The sequence below is a fragment of the Mercenaria mercenaria genome, chromosome 2 (genome assembly GCF_021730395.1).
Source record: "Mercenaria mercenaria strain notata chromosome 2, MADL_Memer_1, whole genome shotgun sequence".
NCBI classification, from domain to species: Eukaryota; Metazoa; Mollusca; class Bivalvia; order Venerida; family Veneridae; genus Mercenaria; species Mercenaria mercenaria.
The window spans coordinates 42,186,977-42,213,857 of NC_069362.1; the positions used below are offsets into that span (position 1 = coordinate 42,186,977).

Sequence of the window (26,881 nt, forward strand, 5' to 3'; positions counted from 1 at the left end):
AGATATTTATAAAATCATGCTATGCAGTAACAATACAGTACGTACTATGTCTTGCACTGTGCACACATCAACTACAAAACGGTATAAATAACATGCTGATGCATATATAAAGTTAACAAATTCTTTAACGCAGCACTTTTAAATTTTAGAAACATATTTAGAAAAATCTATTGGAAACTGGATGTAAATATTACATAAAAAAATTCAAATCATGCGGTCACCTCATTTTGATTATTTTAGTACCTTAATCGGTTGTGAATAAATCACATTTTCCCAGTTTTTTTATGTGGCACAGCCTTAAAAGCGAATTATTTTATGACTTCACCTAACAGACAAAACACAACAGTAATCGTATGAAATACATGGTCGTTTTTGAAGTATATATACGCGTGGAACCCGAACACTTAAAACATGTTATAGATGAATTTCATATATAAATGTAAACTTCAAGATCATTGTTTATTTCTCGAAACATATCCTGACCCATTCTGTCCCGGCCTATTGTCTTTTTTTTTGTGAAAATGTGAAATCTACAATTTTCTTCTCAATGGTGCTAGTGGCGTACGTAACATTGTATAAACATCGGCGTGGTGTTACGGTGTAAAGTAGTTTCGTGAGATGTATAGGTATTGCTCTAGTTATTATTACATCCATGTTTTTGTATGTGTTTCATACTGTTGGTAAGAACATCTGATCGTATTGAAATATACGAACGCTCTGAAAATAACTAAACAAATGTGAAAAGTAAGGTCGCAATAAAACTTCTATTTACCTCTGGTAGACTGCATTTGAAGTGTATTTCGCAAAATGTATGCACGTTATTGATTGTATTTGTCTTTCATGACTTGATATTTATAGCTTGAAAATTAAATTCATACTGTTAATTAGCTATTGTCACGCAATGACTGCAGACACTTCACACTTGCCAAGAATTTTATTTATTCATTTTTCTCGAACCCACACAGCCAAATGTCAATTTATTCGAAGATTCGAAGAGGCCAGCAACAGTAATTTCGCAGCCCTATGTTTTGTTAACATGTGATAACAAGAGGAAATAATGTAAAATAATAAATTTCAAAAAAAAAAAAAAAAAAAGAAAGAAAGGAAAAAAAACCGCGTATAGATCTAATTTGTTTTTTGGACATTGGACAGTATTAGTCCTAAGACGTAATAAAAAAATATTTATTTTTTACTGAATTTAGTGGTCAGTTCCAAAAATGTTTATATGTGGTCGATTTTCACTAGGCTAGCACTTTATACATATACATAAAGACTTTCTGACCACGTGCACAGTAATACTGTCTGAATCTTTCTTTAAAACATTCCCTTTAATTTATTTTTTTATCACTAAGCACAGTTTTATCAGCAAACACAAACGTCAGGACAATTTTATTGTTTATATATATCAAAAATAAATTGGAATGTCGTTTTCGACAATATGAAATTACAATTTCATTTATCGGTCACAATTAATCAGATGAAATGGAAATATGAATATCATATCATATCATATGTTTGCGCGAATATCTTGGTATAAAAGAAGGACCAGTGTGTGTGTATATAAAATCACGAAGTATTCTATCATCGGGCTATTTCTGAAACATTTGGTTTGTTTTATACTGCTTCTGTTTTGCACTGGTATGAAGATAAAGTGCAGGCCTATGATGAATTTGTCCAGTTTCATTACAATCGTTGTGTATCTGATGAACACATGCAGTACACATGACTTAATTACAAGTACAAAGACATTTACATATAACACGTACTTAAATACCAAAAATTCTGAATTTCTATTGTACAAATAAACGCAGTATGAGGGTTTGAAAAGAGATTTGCTTGAAATACCCATGATATGAAAGAGGAGGTGTAAAAAGTCACTTTTCCATTTCCAGCTAGATTTCTATTTTCAGTCATTTTATATTCATATTTCATCTCTCCAAAATCGAATGACTTATAAGCGTGGCTAGAACACTATGAGTATATTGATAATTTTTTAAGTTTACGCAGTTGTATATAAAAGGATTGCACGTTTGTTTCCCTACGTCACTTAATAAGACTACTTGGACAATACTACAGTAAGACAAAATCTCTCATCTGACGCAAGACGCCGACAAAAATACGAGAATGCTTCGCTCACAAATTGCATTGTTACGATTTAAGGTTGAATGTGGTATCAATGACGTAAATTGACGCAGATATTTACGTCCCTTTTGCGACGAGCTTAAAGAGGAGGTTTTGTAGCTATACACTTGCTGCTTAGGAAGACGCCTTACTCATTTGGCTTATCGGGATGACTTATTTTAGGTCAGAGACCACCAATTCAAACAAGTACAGGGAACTTACTGGGAATAAGGTAAGTGTATATCTGGGAATAAGGTAGTGTCTGTGCGTTCTGATTAGTCAGTCATGTAAACAAACCGAAGAAGTAATTATTTTTCTTCAAAATGAAATATTTTTACTGCATATACAGTTTTTTATTATACATTTTGACAAAATTTGCTACAATTTATGTGTATTGAAAAAAAAGTTTCCTCAAATGAATTTCTCCCGCCATGACAACGATGTAAACAGGGGGTCATCTCATTCACACGAAAATAAATGAAGGATCACTATTCATATGCTTTTTGTCCGATATTATGGTGGAACTAAGGTAGTTCTTGAAAAAAATGCGATTGGATATACATGTTTCGATTTATATGGAAGGCCGTACACGCCATAATGTTATAATGTAGGCCTATGGGAAAACAATTGGTGTTCTCTAACCTATATAAGAGCTAAAACGTGACTTTTGACGAACGATGTTTCTCATTACAGAGCTGGTGCAGCCGTTCTGCGCATGCCCGGAATGATTATCAATAGGAGCGCACGGCAAAATTACGCAATTTTTTGCATGTCCGCACGCATTTAGTGTATAATATGCATAATATACTGACTAAAGGTTATGGTTAGTATCACCATGGTTACAAAATATATACATTTAAGTTGTTTTTCGTTCAAATTTAGTTAATCCGGTACATACCGGAGTCTGTAATATATCACGGGCGCACCATCGCTGTTTTTAGTCACAGCCTTTGTCGAAAGTCGCCACAGGTAATGTTAATGGTCACAAATCTGTTGCAGATGATGTAGAAAGATGTTTTCGTACAAAAAATAAGTGTGAAATTTGAATCTTTTTTTAATTTTGGCCTCTTTGTTTGACAGGTGTGTCCATTTTCATCTGAGTTTTTGGACGAAGCTCATTTTTATCTCTGTAATGTCAGAGAATGATCAAAATTTATATACTTTATTTCTATTTCTTACGAAATTAATCATATTTCAGCTTCTAAACGAAATCCTATGCCGATAACTTAAATTTTCGCGAAAAAATGCAATAAAATGACGACAGGGTCTGAATCTGGGCCTGTAAATCGACATGAGGTGACCTTAGTAAACTGTCTATATCTTTCTTAAAACTGAAATTTATCGGTGAAACTTTGTTAAACAATTGGTATTGGATCGTGCTTAACAATAAAACAGTATAAGGTCAGAGATTTGCTACATTTTATGTGTATTGAAAAAAAGTTTTATCAAACGAATTTCTCCCGCCATGCCAATGATTGTAAAAAAGGGGTCATCTCATTCACACGAAAATACTTAAATAAAGCACCACTATTCGTATGTTTTCGTCCCATATTTTGGTAAACTAAAAGATGATTTTGAAAAACTTGTAATTAGATAACATGTTTCGATGTATGGAAGGCCGTACACGCCATAATGTTACAATGTAAGTCTATGGGAAAACAATTGGTGGTTTCTAAACTATAATGGGAAAAATATTAAACGAAACATTCATCTATAGGTCAGAGACCAACAATTCAAAAAGGTATCCTCAAATGAATTTCTCCCGCCATGACAACGATGTAAACAGGGGGTCATCTAGCTCATTCACACGAAAATATTAAATAAAGTATCACTATTCATATGTTTCTCGTCCGATATTTTGGTGGAACTAAGATAGTTCTTGAAAAAATGTGATTGGATATACATGTTTCGATTTATGGAAGGCCGCACACGCCATAATGTTATAATGAGGGTCTATGGGAAAACAATTGGTGTTTTCTAACCTTTATAATCTGATATTGTCATCCCTTTATTGTCATCCCTGTGACGGGACAGTGACAGTCAAAAGTTATCACACTGTCCTGAAACGTCTTATTATTTGGACTACTTTTGAAGAGGCGGGATGAGGTTGGCGCAAGTCGGGACACATATTCATTTCAGTGAAATTATGACCAAAGAATTAATACCCAACCCATGCCAAGTCCATGATAATCATCTGCTGCCTAATCTAAGTGGGTGCATGGAGGTAGTTTAGAGATCCATTACAGCAACCTTATAAAGTGACAAACCTGACAATGTATAGCTTCTTATGTATTTTATCAAGATGACATTTTTTAGACCAAGGGCGTAAATATGGTAACTAATATACAATATCCGGACTTCGGCTGTCGACTTTTAGGTGTGCACATTCTAGACGACAACGGCATAATTATCATTCGTTTAGAATAATTTTATTAAATAAATCATTGTTGTAAGCGGCTCTTGTCAAAATTTCACGGGACACTGAATCACCTTTATTATATCTATTTTTACAACTTCCTATTAGAAGACTGATAAGAAATGTTCGGATCTCGTTCAACATTTGACAAACTACTAGGTAAACTATACCATCTTGCCGTTAAAACTAAAATATTGCCATGATCATTCCTTAATTCCGTCCATCGATTTTCTATGAAAAAAAATATTTATTTCTAATTATCGAAAAAGTAATTGTCTTCGCGATCGTTTACGCATTTGTCTCACAAAGAACCATGTAAACTGAATATGAAAACCATGCATGGAGTAGTGTCTTTTCTCACAAATAATGGGAAAACAATAATATTATAAATTTGCAGCAGCTGTCCAGTTTTATATACTAAACACAAGTTATTGTCCTTGAATATATTTAGGCAGTGACTAGGTGTCTGATAACCAGACATCTAGACCCAGAGTCTAGAAGTTGAAGTAGTAGAAAGTTCGGATTCCTAGGCAACCTGTTTAGGGCTGTATATATAACATCTAGGGAATGGCCATAGCATGCACATCGGGTCATTGGGGTAAGGTAATCTATGATTAGGATAGCAACCAGATCATGATGAATCTTATAGAAGAGTGGTAACCTAGAATCTATACGCCTTAAATCCAGTTGACGGAGGTTTAGGGAGTGTAGCATATCTGTTACACTAGAAGTACGGCCGTAGTCAGTCTTGATCCAATGGGCGGCTCTCCTTTGGACACTTTCAATTTGGTCTATCTGGGTTTGGGTGTGGGGCGACCATACCTCGGAGGCATATTCAAGCTGGGGTCGGACTAGAGTCTGGTAAGCAATGGTCTTAATGGGTTGGGATTTGACCTTAATGTTTCTTCGTAAGAACCCTAGGGTTTGGTTAGCTTTTTTGGTTGACCTATTTATGTGATTGTCCCTTGATAGGTCATTTGACTTTTTTGAGATATCCACGCCTAGGTATTTAGTCAAATTAGTGGAACTGACCGATTCAAGTTGGACTCTATGTAGGTAATACAGGGTAGGGATAGGATGTTTCCTTCTAGTGGCGTGGATCACTTGACACTTGGAGGGGTTGAACTCCATATCCCACTCCAACTCCCACTTTTCTAGAAGTTTTAGGTCATTTTGGAGAGTGACTGGTCTGCAGATGACAATGTTAGATATATTGCCGTGCCATCTGCAAACAGACAGGCTTTGGAACTGATATTTTGAGGGAGGTCATTTATGTAAGCTAGGAAGAGCAGGGGACCAAGTACAGACCCCTGCGGGACACCTGATGATACTGGGATGGCATCAGTGGTGGTGCCATTTAGGCCTCACCAAATTAAAAAGTTGTTCATCGGATTTGCCGCTAGTATATTTTCAGAAACACAAAAAAAATATTTTTTTTTTGTTTTTGGCTTGCGCTCGCCTCACTGAAAAAAGTCAATCCAAATTTTTTTGGTGCGCTACTTTTTACGGACGTAAAAGTGTATAAATGCTTATAATTCCAGTCCCAGATTGTTCTAAAATGGATTTTAATCAAAATAAATACATACTACGCACACATCGTCTATAATAAATCATAACACTTATATTTAGTTGCATTAAAGTTATTTCCCCTTTATGCAGTTACGCCATTTTCTTCAAATGTTTACCAAATTACATGCTACAAAATCGATTTATTTCATTGAAAACTGGATGAAGAAAAACTTATTAATTTATTTGATAACATCAATCTACATTATTTTGGTAAGGGTAAATACTTATTGACGCATGTCACTTATCTGTTTTCTGTTTTTTCCTGTCCAAATGATCAGCATTTGCATACGAAAGTTGGTGGGGTAAGGAATTTACATTACGAGTTGTTTTCAACAAATTTAATATGTCGTGAAAGTTTAAAGTTAGAAAAAGAGCTGTACATAAGACATCATGCTCGACTTTTTTTAATCAGAGCATTGCCAGTAAAAGGGGTATAATAGTCAGAAGCTATTAAAGTACAGAGCTATTGGTCATTATATAAAACTTAATTAAAAATATTCTATGTTAAAAAGGGGCATAACTCTGTCTAGATTCAGACTTAAGGTAGCAGATGGCGGTTTTTTCTAGTACTTCGGACTTCCGAGCGATGTGGCCAAGTCAGACGGCTTCTGATATCTTACGAGATGCAGACCTGAAAATAAAAAGATACCGGTTTACATCTTACTTGAAGAAGAAATAAAATACATAGTAAACTTCATACAAAGCATACATTTTTAAATCTACAAGCCACCTGAAAGATAATTTCAGCCCGCGAAAATACATGACATTTCAGCCCAAATTAGCCATATCTCCAACTGGCCTTAAAATGTTAGGGGAATGGATAGAGACAAATGGCCACTTGCATTCTGTACTCAGTTTCAAGTATTACTTGCAGAGCTGGACAAAAATACCTGTCAACCGATTACTTTTTTCACTATTTTCAACTGTGTGAGGCCTATATGACATTTGACAGTTCACGAGACGCTCAATGCTGATAGTGGCATATATGCATTTCAAGCAGTTATATGAAAATGATGCCATCAAGCTTACATTCGCATCTGCCAGAATTTCTGCAACATACCATTCTTAAACTTGTTAATCACAAACTCACATCAACAAATATTTCAAACATCAAAACTGCCTTCACTTCAAGGTCTTATCTCTAATGACAGATTTTGACCCTGGCCAATTCGAATCTGTGGCTGGAAACTACCAACTGCTACCTTAAGGACCAAGACATGCATCTCCATGGACTGTCTGGCACCTGATTCTAAGAAAATGATCTATGACAAATAAAATCTTACCAATATTTAAACAATGCTTTGTTCTTCTTGCAAATTGCACATGTCCAAACAATGTCTACAATATTGTGGATTTGGCCCCATTTTACACACATATTTCTTACTGCATCTATCTTTCTGACATTAAAAAAAGACTTACCTACTATTACATGATGGCCATAAATGTACTGTATTAGCATTGTGCACAGCCCTGCATACTTGAGGAACAGAATTAAAAGCAGCACAGCTTACTTACCCAAGACTAACTGTACTTCAAATCCGCAAGCTCAGGAAAAGCCGCCCCTGTTTACAAGTACTTTTTCATATTACCTTACATACAGTAAGTATAAAATAGCTTTAAATAAATATTTTACAATGCACTTTTGTTGTTGTTGTTGTTGTTTTTGTTGTTGTTGTTGTTGTTGTTGTTGTTGTTGCCAAACTTACCTATTTTAACGAATTCGAGCAATCTCCCAGTACATCTCCGAGAAACCGTATCTTCTCTTAATTAAAAACAAATATCTGCAAATGTTCCCTCACTCCAGGACCTTAAATGCACCCAAGATGTATCCACTCTCTACACTTTTCTTCTGTCGTCATGTCCTGACACCGATAAAGCCACAATAGAAATTTGTAAGAACTAAAATCATACCTGCCACTCGAGAAATATCTTCGAAAGAAATATCACCACAGAATCCAGTTCCGAGCCTTGTGAAACAGCCATGTATTTACAAAATGCCAAAAAGTTGCACCTATATTTCCTTTAAATAGTCCTTCTTCCTTTAAATTTGATATAAACTACAAAAGAAATGTGTTTCCCGCTAGAAATTTTAAGAAAACCCTACACTACAAACAAAAATAAGATTTACTTACCCGGTAAAATCAGAGTTACCTCCCCTTAACTTCTACCATATCAAACAACATCTGTCTATGTTATGAATCCATTCAGCTCGGATTTTTAAATAACACATACTGGAGAGCTTGAACAACACAAAAGAAAGCATGAAATAGTACTTACAAAAATTGACAAATGTCTTAAGGTAGCAGATGGCGGTTTTTTCTAGTACTTCGGACTTCCGAGCGATGTGGCCAAGTCAGACGGCTTCTGATATCTTACGAGATGCAGACCTGAAAATAAAAAGATACCGGTTTACATCTTACTTGAAGAAGAAATAAAATACATAGTAAACTTCATACAAAGCATACATTTTTAAATCTACAAGCCACCTGAAAGATAATTTCAGCCCGCGAAAATACATGACATTTCAGCCCAAATTAGCCATATCTCCAACTGGCCTTAAAATGTTAGGGGAATGGATAGAACAAATGGCCACTTGCATTCTGTACTCAGTTTCAAGTATTACTTGCAGAGCTGGACAAAAATACCTGTCAACCGATTACTTTTTTCACTATTTTCAACTGTGTGAGGCCTATATGACATTTGACAGTTCACGAGACGCTCAATGCTGATAGTGGCATATATGCATTTCAAGCAGTTATATGAAAATGATGCCATCAAGCTTACATTCGCATCTGCCAGAATTTCTGCAACATACCATTCTTAAACTTGTTAATCACAAACTCACATCAACAAATATTTCAAACATCAAAACTGCCTTCACTTCAAGGTCTTATCTCTAATGACAGATTTTGACCCTGGCCAATTCGAATCTGTGGCTGGAAACTACCAACTGCTACCTTAAGAGTATTGTTTCTCCTGGTGTAGTAAATAACTGTTCTAAGTTTCAAATCAGAAGCTTTAATAGATCTAGTAACACTCGCATAGATATTTGATGTATCAAAAACTTTGTAAAGTCAGCTAAGAATGCTATATTTTCATAGCAGTAAATAATCAAGTTACATCTGTATGTGATAAGTATGGTACAGTAAGGTTATGCATTGTTGTTTTATTACATATTTTCTAACAGCATTTTCAAAAGCATGCATTATTTGATTACAGTGTACTGTATGACAATGTTATTACCTTTTTTCATGAGTTCGCTTTGTTGTGCGTCTGCAGGTCAGATTTTCTCAATCCCTGGGACTTACTTTTGAATTAAAAGGGCTATACATTCTATTTTTAAAGGGTTTTTAAATAGTCAGTCGAGAGCCAAATGAAGACAAATATATTTCTTCGCTCTTCGCTCGCTCCTGATTTTCTCAAAAACCAAAAAAAATATTTAAATTATTTTTTCGCTCGCCGCCTCAAATTTTTCAGAAAAAAATCCGATGAACAACTTATCAATTTGGTGTGGCCTTAGGAAACTCAATCGCGAATTTGAAAAATTATTTATAGTATGCCTACTTCTTGTCAATTCGACCCTTCCTGTGGTTTCGATCCCTTAGCATTTTCCGAAATAACACATGAGACGCATCTGACATCAGTCGAGTACCGGTTACGTTTGATACATCGAAGATTTTCTAAAGTGTAAAACGTGAATTTATCACTCAACATGCACAAAAAGTAGGTAAATCATCAAACAAATGGTTGCCACAGTATATATTCGACCTTAATTTCACCTAAATTCCCATTATTTGCCATTAAATCTTCGTAGTTTCCATTTAATTTTCGCCAAACTTTCTATTTTGTTGCAAATTTATTATAGTGGTGCAACCATTGTATTGTAGATTTTATTGAATTTTCAGCTTGAATTTGAATATAAAGCAGTTTCCTTTTATGAATATTAGCAGTAGAAATCACATAAATATACGTAAGAAAAAAAAGACTGATTTTCATGGAAATACTTTCCTAATTTGGATGTTTAACCGATACATATATTTCCCAATATGGCAGTATTCGCGAGTCGAAAATTCCCAAAAAGCACAGAAAAAGCCCTGTTTCTTCATCCAGAAAATAATAATCCCAGTTGATATGTGGGCACTTTAAAAAAAAATGGCTAATTTTTTAAAAAGCTCATATTTTGTTCATTTCTTACCCAAACAAACAGATTTGCATATTGAACAATGCGTTTTGTAGGTGAATATATTGTGTCAAAATTTTAGAGTGATATCTTTTACAATAAAAAAGTTACCTTGATTTTTAGGCCAAAAATTGTCAGGAGTGTAAGATTTTAGAGTGACATTTCTGAAGTACATCTTGCTTCATAGCAATATTGAAGAAAAAAATGGAGAGGAACATGAATTAAACAATTCTATCAAGCATTTTAAAGTGGTATACATATATATGTCATACAATGTTGACAATCATTCTTGTTTGAAATAATATTTGAATTTTAATCATAACTTGAAGCTGAGAGGAATTACTACTTTTAGCTGAAATTTTAGTTGTGCAAAAGATTTGAAGGTAGAATACAAAACAATTGTTTTAAAATCCTTGTTTGAAATTCAACATCTTCTTGTAATTCTTCCAGAAAAAGCTACAAGCCAGCTGTTGCTTGAACCTGACTGGGACTCCATTCTTCAAATCTCAGATTGTATCAGACAGGGTGACGTGCAGTAAGTATAATGCCGTTACGTATGTAAATAAGAACAAAATGTTTTGAAGTCTTTGGACCGTAAGTTTTCTTAGGCATTGTGTTACCTTTTTGTCCATTTTACTTATTTGCCATAGTTTCATGTACCGTAAGTTTCTACTAAAAAGCAGGAACTTGTCTTCCATATTTATTCTTTCTATTAGTTGTTCTCCTCACAGTTGTTTTGATGTTGCTTTTTTAGACCAAAAGGTGCTGTAAACAGTATAAGGAGGAAGATAGGAGCTGAGAATCCACATGTGTCGCTGTATGCTTTGCAGGTTAGTATGTTACTTGTACTGCAATGGGGGGGGGGGGGGGCTCCGTGGTAGAGTGGTTAAGGTCGCTGACTTCAAATCAGTTGCCCCCTCATCTGTGTGGGTTTGAGCCTCACTTGGGGCGTTGAATTCTTCATGTGAGGAAGCCATCCAGCTGGCTTATGGAAGATCGATGGTTCTACCCAGGTGCCCCCTCGTGATGAAATAATAATGCATGGTGGTGCACCTGGGGTCTTCCTCCACCATAACAGCTGGAAAGTCGCCATATGACCTATAATTGTGTCGGTGCGACGTTAAACCCAACAAAATAAATAAATGAATAAATGTACTGCCATTACTGAAGTAGAGTATAACTATTTTTGAAATCATATTTTGATAGGTCAGGATACAATGAAACATAGTACAGTACCATTGTATATAATCTTGCAGTTTGGTATTCATGCTAGAGGTTGGGTTGTTAGGTGCATATTAAAAAAAAGGAAATTTAAACAACATATATAGAACAAACAGCTCATTTAACTGTGTTCAGTGTTGCAAGTGCAGTATGTTTTTTTTTTGTATTTCCGTGTTGCGTTCTAGAATGCTGCGAATAGGATAAAACCTATTAAGGAGTCTTGATGATTCTTGTTCATTATGATCAGATGTGTTGTTCATAGTAACCTTTAGTCTGCTAGCAGCAAGTGATTCTGCCTTTGCAGCCAGTGCACACCAAGTGTAGGCTGATCATGATCTGCACTGTGTACTGTTAAGCAGGGTTTCAAAAGTCCCATGTCTGGAGCCCGGGGGCTACCAGAAAATTCAGCATGACGCAAATTGTTTAATTTGTTTTGCAACATGTTGATAGGACTCCCTGGTATTCCTTTATTAATGTATACAGTAGAGTGCAATAATTTTAATGTGCATTTAACATATTACAATGATTCTAGCTAGCCAAGAAATACAATTGGAAAATGTATTACCCAAATTCCAATATACTGACTTAAGTGTGATGGCATTATCATGATACATAATTATAACTGTGTATTATTTATCAGGTGTTGGAGTCGTGTATGAAAAACTGTGGATCCCTGGTCCATGATGAAGTAGCTACTAAGGAGTTTATGGAATTTTTGAAAAATCTTGTAAATGTAAGTGTTTTCTTCGTCATCATAAAAAAAGTTGGAGAGATTTTATTTGTGTTACAAACAGATGCATAATATTTAAGTTAATGAAGGCTGTGTGCATGTTAAGTAAATTAGTTCATACATGTCCGTTATAGAATTCAGAAGGAAGTATTTGGCATGGCAGAATCACTATATGATACATTTTAGCCTGTCTTGGATTGCTGAAACATGGATCCAACTAAGAATACACTAACCAATGATGCCTTAAACTTCGATCTTATAAGCAAATTTCTTAGAGGCTTCAAGTTCAGACAAACAAAGTTGGACTGTAAGTGCATGTTTTAAAGTTTAAGGGAGAAAACATGAAATGTTAGTTGATTTACAAGCAATATTTGTAGTTACAACCCAGCAGTAATCTTAACATTTGACCATTAGTCTCATGTCTAAAGGCAGGCATATCGAGGGCTTGGTGCATAACTATTGTAAGTGTATATAAATAAAGAACAAGATACAATAGTTTTGCGCCAAGCCCTTGATATGTTTTGCAAAAGGTATTGCAAACCCAAGATTTTTCTCACAATTTATTCTCATAATCAGATTGACAGATTCTGGTAAGGAAAACTTAAAGATTCATGCTGTTTGATGGAAAGAGACCAACAACCATGTTAACTAATGTAATAAAGCTATAGGTGCCTTTGATCAAATTGTTGAATGAAACTGCCCTCAAGATTTTGTCCACAATTTTTATTTTATTTTAAATTTATTTTTTTGATTGAATATTATGCGGCAGATTTCAAATATTCTTTCAGTGCATTTTCAAGAATATGTCTGATTTTGGCAATAGAAGTTAAGAGTTAGGAGAGTACTTACGGTCTAAAATTTACATGGTATTTGAAATACAGTCAGACTTGAGGTAAAGGCCATCTCTGCATGTCCTCTACTGTAAAACCTGCTTATAAAGGCCACTTTTTCCTCTGCATTGTCAGCAACATGACCAACCTATATTTCTTTTTTTTTTGAAAGGGCCACTGGTCTTTAAAGATAAATTTGACTGTAGGTATGATTGATTTTTGTTTTCATATATAGACAAGAGGAGATCCAGTAAAAGGGAAGATTCTAGAATTGGTACAAGTTTGGGGACACGCTTTCAGAAACGATTCGAAGTATAAAGTAGTGCAGGATACATTTAATCTTTTGAAATTAGAAGGTATGTGGAATCGTCTGTGTAACATTGGTACAATGTACATATTACCTATGTAATTTTTAGCTTGACTATTCAAAGAATATGGGAGCTATCCTACTCTCGTCAGCGTGAGCGTGAGCGTCACGCAAATGTTAAAGTTTGCGTACCACCCTAAATATTTTAAAAGTCCATTGAGATATTGCTTTCATATTTTGCATACTTGTTTTCCATCATGACCCCAGTCTGTAAAAAGGAGGAGGCAACTCTATCAAGCATTTTGACTGAATTATGGCCCCTTCTCGACTTAGAATAAATGTTAAAGTTTGCATACCACCCCAAATACTTTCAAAGTCCATTGAGATATTGCTTTGATATTTTGCTACTTGTTTACCATCAGGGACCCCAGTCTGTAAAAAGGAGGAGGCAACTTATCAAGCATTTTGATTGAATTTAAATGGCCCCTTTTCGACTTAGAATATGCTTATTGTAATGTTATAGTTTTACTCTAGCTTATATTATACTATCAAGCACTGAGAATAGTCGAGCCCGCTGTCCACTGACAGCTCTTGTTTTAATTCCCAGCCACGAGTGGTGTGGGGTTATAGGAATGGACTCCATCCATCCTTCTGTCTTCCGTCCCTCCGTCCATGTAACATTTCGTGTCTGCTCTGTATCTCCTAAACCCCTTGAAGGATTTCCATGAAACTTGGGTCAAATGATCACCTCATCAAGACGATGTGCAGAACCCATGGGTCAGCCATGTTGGCTCAAGGTCAAGGTCAAATGTTTGAGCCTTCCATTTTGTGTCTACTCTGTATCTCCTAAACCCCTTGGAGGATAATCATGAAACATGGATCAAATGATCTACTCATCAAGACAATATGCAGAACCCATGAGTCAGCCATGTCAGCTCAAGGTCAAGGTCACAACTCAAGGTCAAAGGTTTGAGCCTTCAATTTTATGTCCGCTCTGTATCTCCTAAACACCTTGAAGGATAATCATGAATCTTGGGCCAAATGATTACCTCATCAAGACGATGTGAAACTCTTATGAGTCAGCTATGTTGGCTCAAGGTCAAGGTCACAACTCTGGGTCAAATGTTTGAGCCTTCCATTTCGTGTCCGCTCTGTGTCTCCTAAATCCCTTGAAGGAATTTCAAGAAACTTGGGTCAAATGATCACCACATCAAGACAATATGCAGAACTCACGAGTAAGCCATGTTGGCTTTAGGTCATGGTCACAATTCCGGGTCAAATGTTTGAACCTTCCATTTTATGTCCGCTCTGTATCTTCTAAACCCCTTGAAGGATTTTCATGAAACTTGAGTCAATTAATCTCCTCATCAAGACGATATACAGAACTAATGAGTCAGCCATGTTGGGTCAAGGTCACAGCTAAAGGTCAAAGGTTTTAGCCTTCCATTTTATGTCTGCTCTGTATCTCATAAACCCCTTGAAGGATTTTAATATTACTTGGCTGAATAATAATATTCATAATATTTCCCTTATCAAGACAATGTGCAGAATTCAAAATTCACCCCAGCCAGCTTAAGGTCAAGGTCACAACTGGATTGTTTAATGGTTCCACCAATACCATAAACCCTTTCACTATCCATAATAATGGCAGGGGATATAGCTGTCTTTCAGACTGCCTTGTTAGAAATATCTATGGCTTGCAGTGGAGAAAATACAATGTATGTTAAACATGTTTTCTGTAAAAGTAAAATGAGAGTGTTACTTGATGAAAAATTACTTTGAAATGCAATTGAATCTGCCTTAGCAGTTTGTTTTGTACTATTACTAGTAAGCAGCCATTTGCCTTAAATAGCCAGTCGGATATTAACAAATTGACTTTTTGTCCTATTTTTGACTTTTCTTAACCAGCCACCTGCCTGGAGCAGTCAGATTGTGTTGTTCCTTTGGTTGGCTGTTTAATTCAGGTTTTGATTGTAGTTTGAGATGATTTGTTAAAGGGGCGAGGGATGAACAGAAGTGATGATTCAATGTTCATAAAATTTTGTTATTGGCAGACTTGACTTATAAAATACTAAATTCACGTGACTTTAGGCTGTAGAAAGGGATTCTCTGTTCTGGTTAGTGTATTGAAAATTAATTCTTTTTTCAAGTAACAAGCTTTCTCACCAGCTTTCTGTACTGTGTTGAAACTAACTTGTACACATTTTTTTGGTTTCATAAAGGTCACAGTTTTCCCCAGCTGAAAGAATCGGATGCCATGTTTTCTGCGGAGAAAGCCCCTGAATGGAAGGATGCAGACTGTTGTTCTAGATGTAGGACAACTTTTGGCATGGTACAAAGGAAGGTAGGATATTTAAATTTCGTGGTCTTATATTGTCATGAAAGACTTGCGGCACACCCTATTTCAACTGCCTTGTCAACTTGTGTGGAGTCAAGTCAGTTAGCTTATTAGATAGATGGAGAGCACAATTATTCTGGCGTGTGGTATTTTCTCTGTAATAAATAACTGTAGGCAATACAGCTAAATCAAGTCATTATCCACATCTGATTCATGTAGAGAAATTGTATATTACTTTTGGAGAACAGGTAGATACTGGTGAGGAATTAGGGACACTGGTTAGGATAACTGAAAAATGTTGTAATGTTACGAGCTTCATAAAGTCAGTAGGTGAATATCATTAGAAGAAGTGTCTCTCTTATCCATAAGTTCTCCTCTATTCTGATTTCTTTAAAACAATTCAGTCTATTGTTGGTACTAATTTTGATGTTCTTTGTTTTGTTCATATTTGTTTTTTGTTTTAAATTTCTCCATTCAAAAGTGTCAGTTTATTTCCTTATTTTATTTTTCAGTATGAATACTCACTTTTATGCTGTTTGAATAAAATTGGAATATAATGTGAGCGTGTGTCTTTCTTTTTTTCAGCATCATTGCCGGGCTTGTGGAGATGTTGTATGCCAGAAATGTTCATCTAAGAATTCTATAATTCCAAAGTTCGGAATTGAAAGGGAAGTGCGTGTATGCGACTCTTGTTACGATAAAATCAACAAGTAAGTTGAAAAGATTTGAGCCGCGCCATGAGAAAACCAACATAGTGGCCTTGCGACCAGCATGGATCCAGACCAGCCTGGGCATCCGCACAGTCTGGTCAGGATCCATGCTGTTCGCTTACGGTTTCTCTAATTGCAATAGGCTTTGAAAGTGAACAGCATGGATCCTGACCAGACTGCGCGGATGCTGTGGTTTTCTCATGGCATGGCGTATTTCATGTTTTCTAATCTTTTAAGATGATGATAATTCCTCGATTATAACTCCGTTGTTGCTCTTTGTTTCATTACTGAAAGATGGCTTCTTGTGCTTATGTTTCAGAAAGAGATTAATACTAATATGAAGAAATAGTGTTAATTGAAAAAATGTTTATCAAAACCCATGCAGTTAATGATCATATCACATTTAATGGTGTCTGTTTATCTTGAATGCAGTAAAGATATGGTTTATAAAATACTTGGGATATATGATGCAGGAGAGAGACTCCCTGGCCAAGTCTTTAATGTTGCTGACCTTGGATCACTTGCTATTCACTGCTGTAGGGTTAAAACCTAACTTACATTTTGTAGTTACGGTGCAGAATTCTTTATTAAGGCAGCTATCAAGTTGGCTTGTGGGAGGTCAGTGGTTCTATCCAGGTGCCTGCCCATGAAATAAAGCTTAAAGGTGTGCCTGGGAATTCCCTCCACCATGAAAAGTTGGAAAGTTGCTATTTGAGCCGCACCATGAGAAAACCAACATGATAGTGGGTCCGCGCAGTCTGGTCAGGATCCATGCTGTTCACTTTCAAAGCCTATTGCAATTAGAGAAACTGTTAGTGAACAGCATGGATCCTGACCAGACTGTACAGATGCACAGGCTGGTCTGGATCCCTGGATCCATGCTGGTCGCAAACCCACTATCATGTTGGTTTTCTCATTGTCCGCTCATTTTCTCTGTAATTGTGTCAGAGTGTCATTAAACCCAACAAAGAAATATGCAAGAACAGCCCCATCATCAGTTTTCAGGGTGAGGCTGTTTTGCAAATTCAGATTCCCCTGTCTATACTAGATTTAAGCATATATGCTAAAACTGTTCTTGCATTATTTCTCTAAGAACTCTAAAATTGTGGAGTACACCTATGCTTAATGTTTGTAATACTTTGAAGAGTAAACTCGTATCCAGACATATATCTCCTGTTTGTATGTATATTCTGACCATAAATAAAGGCATTTAATTTATATTTTCACCTGTATAGGGGGACTGGAGTTGGAAAATCTGATGATGACCTACCTACCGAGTATTTGAATAGTCCTCTTGCTAAACAGTCCCAGGTAAGAATATGCTTGAATTTCCAGCCATGATTAAAGTTGAAAGTGGAGTGCTCTCAGGCTCCGTTTGACTTGGTCTCTGCCTCTGGGAAATCTGTTCTAATTGTTTTTATGCTCCCGAATGTGGGCATATTAAAACCGCTTTGTGCGTCCATGCGTGCATCCAAATTCATATTAGGGCTGTAATTCTGCCATCCATAAAGGGATTTTAAAATAACATATTAAATGTTCACCATTATGAGGCAACATGTCATGCACAAGACCCAGTCCCTTAGCTCCAATGTCAAATTCATATTTAGAAGTCAAAGGTTAACAGGGTCTGTTTCGTCTGTCTCTCAGTTCAAGGTCATACCTAAACTATTCTGGCATATTTTGTGCAGACAACTGTAGCATTATTGGGCATGCTTCGGGGGCATTTGTCACTAATAGTGACAGCTCTTGTTGTTATTTCAAAATATTTGTAGTCAGAATGAGATTGAGATGTCTCAGACATACAGGTGTTGAATAATTATGAAAATAAAGTTATAGATTTTAAAGATTCACTTACATTTATAATCTAACTTTAGAAGCACCTGTAGCAATTTTTATGCCCCCCTTCAAAGAAGGAGGGGTATATTGTTTTGCATCTTTTGTTCAGTCCATAGACCAATTAGTTTCTGGATGATAATTTAAGAAAGCTGGGGCCTAGGATCATGAAAGTTGATAGGGAGGTTGTTCATGACCAGCAAATGACCCCTATTGATTTTGAGCTCAGTAGGTCAAAGGTCAAGGTTACAGTGACCTGGAACTGTAAGGGTTACCGGATGATAACTCAAGAAAGCTTGGGCCTAGGATCATGAAAGTTGATAGGGAGGTTGATCATGACCAGCAGATGACTATTGATTTTGAGTTCAGTAGGTCAAAGGTCAAAATCACAGTGACCCGGATCAGTTAAACGGGTTCCGGATGATAACTTAAAACGCTTAAGCCTAGGATCATGAAAGTTGCTAGGGAGGTTTGTCATAACCAGCAAATGACCCCTATTGATTTTGAGGTCAGTAGGTCAAAGGTCAATGTCACTGTGACCAGGAATAGTTAAACAGTTTCCGGATGATAACTTGAGGACGCTTAGGCCTGGGATCACAGAACTTAATAGGGAGGTTGATCATGACCAGCAGATGACCCCAGGCCTATTGATCTTTAAGGTCATTAGTTCATTGGACAAGGTCACATTGATCCAGAACAGTAGAACTTTTTTGCCAAATAAATAGAAAATGCTTGGGTTAAAGATCACATTTGATACGGAGGTCACTTATGACTGGTAAATAACCCATAATTCTTGATTTGAGGTCAGTACGTCAAACGTCCAGTGTACAGTGACCAAATAATTTCAGTTCCTTGTACGGTTACTGAATGCATCAAGGTGGGCATTTTGTGTTCTACAAGCTCTTGTTCCAAAAAAGTCCCTTCCAGGATAATGCTTTAACAATACAATTGTAGACATTTTTATACTAACTCATCATTACATGCATTATCATTGTTGACACAGGTATTAAAAACCATAGCAAAACACCCCAAAAAATGGCGACTTCTTCAGTGGTAAAGCAGACTTTTGTTTTCATAATCTCCCCCTTCCCAACCATAAGTTTTAATGTCAAAACAATTTTAAGATGCAAGTCTTTCTGAGTCTTCCTTGCCATAACATTAAGATTGCTGATTTTGAATCACTCAGTTGCCCTTCAATGCTCTTAGTTCAAAACCTTCTTGTGATGTAGAGCTATTTCAAGTGAGGAAGCTATTTAGTTAATTTGATGGTACTTTGGTATCAGTATATTCAGAATAATACAGTTGAAACCTGTGGTTTTTCCTCCACCGTAAAATCTTGAACGTTTCCTTACTATGTGCTTACACTGTATTAAGTTTAACACAACAAGCAATTAAACCCTTCACTTTTCAGACTCCACCACAAAGGACGGAGGCTGAGATCCAGGAAGAAGAGGAGTTACAGCTGGCTATAGCTCTGTCAAAAAGTGAGGAGGAAAACAAAGCTAAAGAGGTAACCTTGATCTTACACATTTTGATAATTTTGTGAATAATAAACATTTGAGCCGTGCCATGGGAAAACCAACATAGTGGCTTTGCGACCAGCATGGATCCAGACCAGCCTGCGCATCCACGCAGTCTGGTCAGGATCCATGCTGTTCGCTTTAAAAGCCTACTGGAATTAGAGAAACTGTTAGCGAACAGCATGGATCCTGACCAGACTGCGCGGATGCGCAGGCTGGTCTGGATCCACGCTGGTCGCAAAGCCACTATGTTGGTTTTCTCATGTTGCGGCTCATTTATACAGTATTCACTATATAGATTAGTTGTATGCATTACTTTTGTATTGTGATTTGGTAGACATTGACTGTATTTGCTTTGTTGAGAACTTGCCCATGGTAGTATGTAGTACTTTGGAGGGTAATTCTTTCTAATGTACTTGATTATTCATGGAAGTTTTAGATTTAGATAATATTTAAACTTAAGTTTGTAATTGTTAAAGTCTGGTGCAGTCAAACTTTGTTAGCTTGAACCCGACGGGACAGGCAAAATTAATTAATTAATGTACATTATATAGCAATTTTGCCGGGACTTGACAATGAGTTGGAGCAAAGAGTGGTGTTAGATTTTAATGATAAATGAAATGTTTTAGTGTAGTGTAGAACGACCTTGTGATATTGTTTGTAGTATTGCATTGGCTAATTAAGAGGATTTAATTTTATTGCAGAGAGAAAGAATGCGTAATACCTATGGTATTTACGGGAGTGTGAACAAGGAGACGAATAGATCAACATCTCCAGTTGCCCCACAGCAACAGCAACAACCAGCTGTAAGTAAAGTTCATTGCTGTTTGATTCATTCATTATGTAGGCTTTGGCTTCTTTGGTGAAAGCACCAAAATAGAATTTTATATGATTCCTTGAATGTGTACCTGTGATTGTCATGATATAATGTAATGAAATAAACCAATAAGATGAAAAGTTATTTCTGAAGGAATGTATATTCTTGTGTTTACTCCCCCCACCATTCAACTGGGTGCCAGTCCGTCCGTATGTCTGTCACACTTCATTTCCGATCAATAACTGGAGAACCATTTGACCTAGAAGCTTCAAAACTCATAGGGTGGCAGGGCTTATGGAGAAGACGACCCCTATTGTTTTTGGGTCACTCCATTCAAGGTCAAGGTCACGGGTGTCTGAACATGGAAAACCATTTCCGATCAATAACTTGAGAACCACTTGACCCAGAATGTTGAAACTTCATAGGATGATTGGTCATGCAGAGTAGATGACCCCAATTGATTTTGGCATCACTCTCTTAAAGGTCAAGGTCACAGGGACCTGAACATGGAAAAACATTTCCGGTTAGTAACTCGAGAACCACTTGACCCAGAATGTTGAAACTTAATAGGATGATTGGCCTTGCAGAGTAGATGGCCAAAATTGATTTTGGGGGTCGCTCTATTAAAGTTCAAGGTCACAGGGGCCTGAACATGGAAAACCATTTCCAGCTAGTAACTTGAGAACACTTGACCCAGAATGTTGAAACTTCATAGGATGATTGGACATGCAGAGTAGATGACCCCTATTGACTTTGGTGTCACTCTATTAAAGGTCAAGGTCACAGGAGCCTGAACATGGAAAACCATTTACAGTCAGTAACTTGAGAACCACTTGATCCAGAATGTTGAAACTTCATAGGATAATCGGTCCTGCAGAGTAGATGACCCCTGTCGATTTCGGGGTCACTCTGTTAAAAGTCAAGGTCACAGGGGCCTGAACATGGAAAACCATTTCCTATCAATAACTTGAGAACCACTTGACCCAGAATGTTGAAACTTCATAGGATGATTGGACATGCAGAGTGGATGACCCCTATTGATTTTGGGTCACTCTATTAAAGGTCAAGGTCGGAGACACTGGACAGAAAATGGAAAGCCATTTCCAGTCAATAACTTTGTTTTTGGGGTCACTCCATCAAAGGTCAAGGTCACAGGGGGCTGAACATAGAAAACTCTTTCCGATCAATAACATGAGAACCACTTGACCCAGAATGTTAAAACTTAATAGTATGATTGGACATGAAGAGTGGATGACCCTTACTGATTTTGGGGTTACTTGATCAAAGGTCAATGTAACAGGGGTCTGAACATGGAAAACCATTTCCAATTCATAACTTGGGAAACGACTAGGCCCAGAATGTTTAAACTTAGTGGGCTGATTGGACATGCCAAGTAGATGGTCCCTATTGCAGCAAACAATCAGTGTCTCTTTGACATTCACTCCTGTCCCCTATTGACTGCTTGCCTATACGACTATGCATTTGGGAAGACATGCACTTTTCTACAAAAGCATCTTCTAGTTTTAGTACAGGTAAGCTTCCGTAGTAAATATTAGGTAAGATGAGACTTTCAGCCTTTACTTGCATAGATATTGGGGTTCATTTTAACAAAATTTCAAGTTTGAGATTCTCTGATAATATAAATGACTGTTATAAAGTAATGGGATGCTAAATCAGAGTCTAAATGTTATTATTAATTACTTTCCTTCTTATATTAACAGAATGTATCAGCTCCGATGATAGATACAGCTGACATGGATCCAGAATTGGCTCGGTATCTCAACCGGAACTACTGGCAACAGAAGTCGGAGAACATCAAGACTACAACAACAGCAACAACAACTCAGCCCTCAGCTCCTGTAGCCCAGCAGGTTGAGCCCAAGAATACACAGGGTGGAGGCAAGGTTCAAGAGGTAACTAAGAGATACAGAAAAATGCAGAAAACTTGTTGTTTTTTTTTATTTTTGACAAATGATTTTGATAAATGTAATATCTTGTCTAAAGTTGAGAATAAATCCTGTCCACTGTCTTGCAAATTGACATATATTACAGCTAGTTGGATTTGTTTGCACTCCTTTTGTCATTTTGATTCAGATTTAAACATGGTGATTTTCATATTGATGATCTCTACACCAAACAAATTGAGAAACATATCTGGATGCACGTTTTCCAGCCAGCATCACAATATTCTGTTATTCAAAAATATCTACAACAGTAGATATAATGGTTTTTATGAAATGTTTTATTTGTTTAAAATTCTCAGATAATGTTTCCAGGCTTATCAAAATGGTGAAACAGAGGAAGATCCAGACCAGTTTTTGAATGCCCTGAATAGAAGTGTGGAGATTTTTGTGAACCGTATGCGTAGTAATTCTCAGAGGGGTCGAAGTATTGCTGTAGACTCGTCAGTACAGTCCCTATTCAATGTAATTACCAACATGCACCCTCAGTTGATGAAGTATGTTCAACAACAAGAAGATCTAAGAGGTAGGTTAATCTTAAATTCTGTAAAACACTTTATTTCGTAAGAACATTATTTACGCTAATAATTGTGAATATCACTATCTTGCAAAGTTCATGTGAAAATGTGACAAATTGGCCTCACCATATACCTGATATATTCCAGTGCATTTCCAGTTTCCATTTAATACATCTGTATAAACCCAACATTGCAAGTGTAAATAGAATAGAACTGTTCAGAGCAAGTTTACAAAATACATTTCTGCTTGTTCAGGGTTGCCACTTACCTTGAAAAGTCAGGAAAAAATTTTTTTTTCAAGGTCAGTGAATTGTCAGGGAAATCTTGATAATGGTCAGGGAAAAATGAAATTTTAGAAGTCGGGGAAAAATGAAATTCTGGGTTTATGTTTAAAATGTTCAGTGGCTATGGCAGTCTTCAAACAGTATTTAAAAAAGTATTTCCAAACATGTTTTGGTGTTATTATGTATAAACATAATTTAAATGTGTTTGTATCAATTTCGTTTTTATGTTAACTTTGGAATTTTGAAGACTGAAATGCTTTGCTATTGAAAGTTAGTTATATCTGAAACAAAATGAATGTAAAAGGGTAGCTTGAATGGCTATAGGGGATGAAGAGGTCGAAAAAATATGGTGGTATCAGTCAGTGAAAAGTATGGTTTAGTCAGGGAAAAGTCGGGGAATTTCATTTTCTCAACTAAGCAGGGCCCACGCTGTCGTTCGCCACTCGAGCCATTTGGCGAATCTGCGATGAAAGTGGCGAAGAAAAATCTCGAGTGGCGAAAATGAAAAATGTTCGTAATTTGGACCGCCATTTTGTTTCAGACGTTCTAAATCATCTGAGAAACAGTTGACTGGTTCTGATAATTTTACCTTATAAAATTAAATTATTTCGGGATAGTACTACCCAGTCTGCATTTACTTTACATATATAACAATGTGTAATAAACATCTTGACAAGCGAGATGCAATTTACAATCAATTAGCAACCGATTATCGGGTTAAAATAATCTTTTTGTTTTGTTGTCATTACGGCAGATTAAATGATTGATGCCTTTAATTTCCATGGATCAAATAATTAATAAATAAATCGGCAAATAATGAATGGTTTGATGAATTTTTTAACGTTGTCGCCACCGTCAGACAGGATGTTAGTCACAGGCACGGGTCCAGTGTATTTTTTAGCTCGACTATTCATAGAATAGTAGAGCTGTTGGACTCGCCCATGCGTCCGCGTCTGCGTCGGCGTCCGCGTCGGCGTCCGCGTCCCGATTTGGTTAAGTTTTTGTATGTAAGCTGGTATCTCAGCAACCACTTGTGGGAATGGATTGAAACTTCACACACTTATTCACTGTGATAAACTGACTTACATTGCACAGGTTCCATAACTCTGTTTTGCTTTTTTACAAAATTATGCCCCTTTTTTGACTTAGAAATTTTTGGTTCAGGTTTTGTATGTAAGCTGGTATCTCAGTAACCACTTGTGGGAATGGATTGAAACTTCACACACTTATTCACTGTGATAAACTGACTTACATTGCACAGGTTCTATAACTCTATTTTGCTTTTTTACAAAATTATGCCCCTTTTGACTTAGAATTTTTTGGTTAAGGTTTTGTATGTAAGCTGGTATCTTAGTACTCACTAATTGGAATGGATTGAAACTTCACACACTTGTTAACTGTCATGATCTGACATGCACAAAGCAGGTCCCATAACTTTATTTTTCTGTTTTACAAAATTATGCCCCTTTTTCAACATAGAAATTTTTGGGTAAGTTTTTGTATGTAAGCTGGTTTCTCAGTATCCACTAATGGGAAAGGATTGAAACTTCGCACACTTGTTCACTGTCATGATATGACATGCAGTGCGAAGGGTCAATAACTCAACTTTGCATTTTACAAAATTATGCCCCTTTTTAAACTTAGGAGTTTTGGGTTAAATTCTTATATGTAAGCTGGTATCTCAGTACCCACAAATGGGAATGGATTGAAACTTCACACACTTGTCCACTGTCATGAGCTGATAAGCACTATGCAGGTTCCATAACCCTATTTTGCTTTTTTTAAATTATGCCCCTTTTTCGACTTTCGTATTCGTTCAATCAACAAGGCTGTTGAATAGTCGAGCGTTGCTGTCCTCCGACAGCTCTTGTTGTTTAATATAAAAATCCTTTTTTTTCACACAAATATACTTTTTATATGTTAGCAGTCAAATGAAAAAAAAATGATGACAAAAAATCCGGTCACAATATCGTACACGACATTGTGACCAGATTTTTGTCATCATTTTTTTTTCATTTGACTAACATATAGAAAGCATATTTCTGTGAAAAAAGGTTGTCTTTTATATTAATCAAAAAAAAAAATACACTGGACCCGTGTCTGTGATCTTAGTAAGTAATTAGTAAAGGTGTTTGCCAAGTTTTTTGAATGTCTTTAAAAGTTAGGAATGGATTTGAAATGTAATCCTGTATCAGGGTAGATTTCTGGGAAGCACAGAGCACCAAAATCACAGCCCCTGGGCCATGCATTTACATAGTAGGCCCACAACAAAAAGAGGCTGTAATGGAAAAATATTTCAGACAGGTTGCTTCAAACATCCAACAACATTTTAAAATACAAAACTTGCTTTAGAGGTATACCCACTTTCATTCAAAAGTCCCCCTGTATAGCTAGAATATCACCATTTGCTTATGGGAAGTAACAAAAATTTTCAACGCGCTGCGGGAAGGGAAACCTCTCCAGCACCCTCCCTACCGTTCCCGAAAAAAAAAGGTGGCTCCAACTTTTTTCAGCCCAGTGTGTGGGCCCTGCTAAGTGGCAACCCTGTTGTTTTACTTTGAAGTAAATCTAGTGTCTGTGGTCTGTGAACAGAGTGCTTTATGTAATAAAACTATTAATGGTAGTTAAAGTAATTAATGAATAAGGGTGAAAAAATATAATGTTAAAGCATATAATTCCGTGAGCATGAACTTTCATGGTTGGTCAAATCAGCTTTTTTATGGAGATATATATTCATAACTTTCAAATTGCAAATATAAAATGAATGAGGACCAAGAAATCAAAGAAAATTTCCAGAGCGTATAGCCTAGACAAATATTCATTATTTCACAGTGTTGCAACATTGGGAAACAAACCACTAAGTTTGCTCATATTCACATAAATTTAGCCCTGAGATGATTCTTTTTGACAAGAAATGGTGAAAAATGTGTTTTGAATATCAAACTGAGGTTATTGATAATTTTTCCTTACGTTTCAGCCCAGTATGAGTCTCTGCAGGACAAGTTAGCACAGTTACGTGATGCCCGTGAGGCGCTGGATGCACTGCGGGAGGATCACAGGGAGAAGAGAAGAAGAGAAATGGAGGAACTGGAACGTCAGAGACAAATACAGATGGCCCAGAAACTGGACATCATGAGACAGAAAAAACATGTAAGATTTCTTATGATTTTCAGTGCTTTTGACTGCACACAAAAGAGCTTGCTGATGATCAACACTGCATTTTTTTTTATATCTTCTTGCAATAGAATTGAAGAAATTTATGTCATACAGACCAAAGAACATGAAAAACACAGCTGTGACGTTTTTTTCTAACTGTTTTTTTTTTTGTTTAATTAATGTATCTCCTCTTTCACTCTACTCAATTTTCTGAGTGTCTTATGTACCTACAAGTTTAAAAAAGAAATGTTAAAATAAGAACAAAGCTTTTACACTCCCTTTATGTTTCAAACAGAATATTCATAGGTATTTAATTATGTTTGCTGATGTTACTTGATTTTAACTCTCTTGTGCAGAAGAGTTCTGTGCA

At 36.4% G+C, this 26,881-nt stretch overlaps 1 protein-coding gene across 1 annotated transcript in view; it reads left to right on the forward strand.

The window, feature by feature from the left end:
• Positions 1 to 4,546: 4,546 nt before the first annotated feature.
• Positions 4,547 to 26,881, forward strand: part of LOC123563812 (hepatocyte growth factor-regulated tyrosine kinase substrate-like) — a 30,076-nt gene continuing 7,741 nt past the window's right edge. The window contains exons 1-13 of the mRNA XM_045356845.2: positions 4,547 to 4,696; positions 10,737 to 10,821; positions 11,041 to 11,116; positions 12,148 to 12,240; positions 13,303 to 13,423; positions 15,597 to 15,718; positions 16,298 to 16,422; positions 17,658 to 17,733; positions 19,667 to 19,765; positions 20,480 to 20,581; positions 22,314 to 22,505; positions 22,869 to 23,079; positions 26,333 to 26,505. Of these exons, the coding sequence (XP_045212780.2) occupies positions 4,660 to 4,696; positions 10,737 to 10,821; positions 11,041 to 11,116; positions 12,148 to 12,240; positions 13,303 to 13,423; positions 15,597 to 15,718; positions 16,298 to 16,422; positions 17,658 to 17,733; positions 19,667 to 19,765; positions 20,480 to 20,581; positions 22,314 to 22,505; positions 22,869 to 23,079; positions 26,333 to 26,505 (1,512 nt within the window). The 5' untranslated portion in view covers positions 4,547 to 4,659. The remainder of the gene's footprint in view (positions 4,697 to 10,736; positions 10,822 to 11,040; positions 11,117 to 12,147; positions 12,241 to 13,302; positions 13,424 to 15,596; positions 15,719 to 16,297; positions 16,423 to 17,657; positions 17,734 to 19,666; positions 19,766 to 20,479; positions 20,582 to 22,313; positions 22,506 to 22,868; positions 23,080 to 26,332; positions 26,506 to 26,881) is intronic.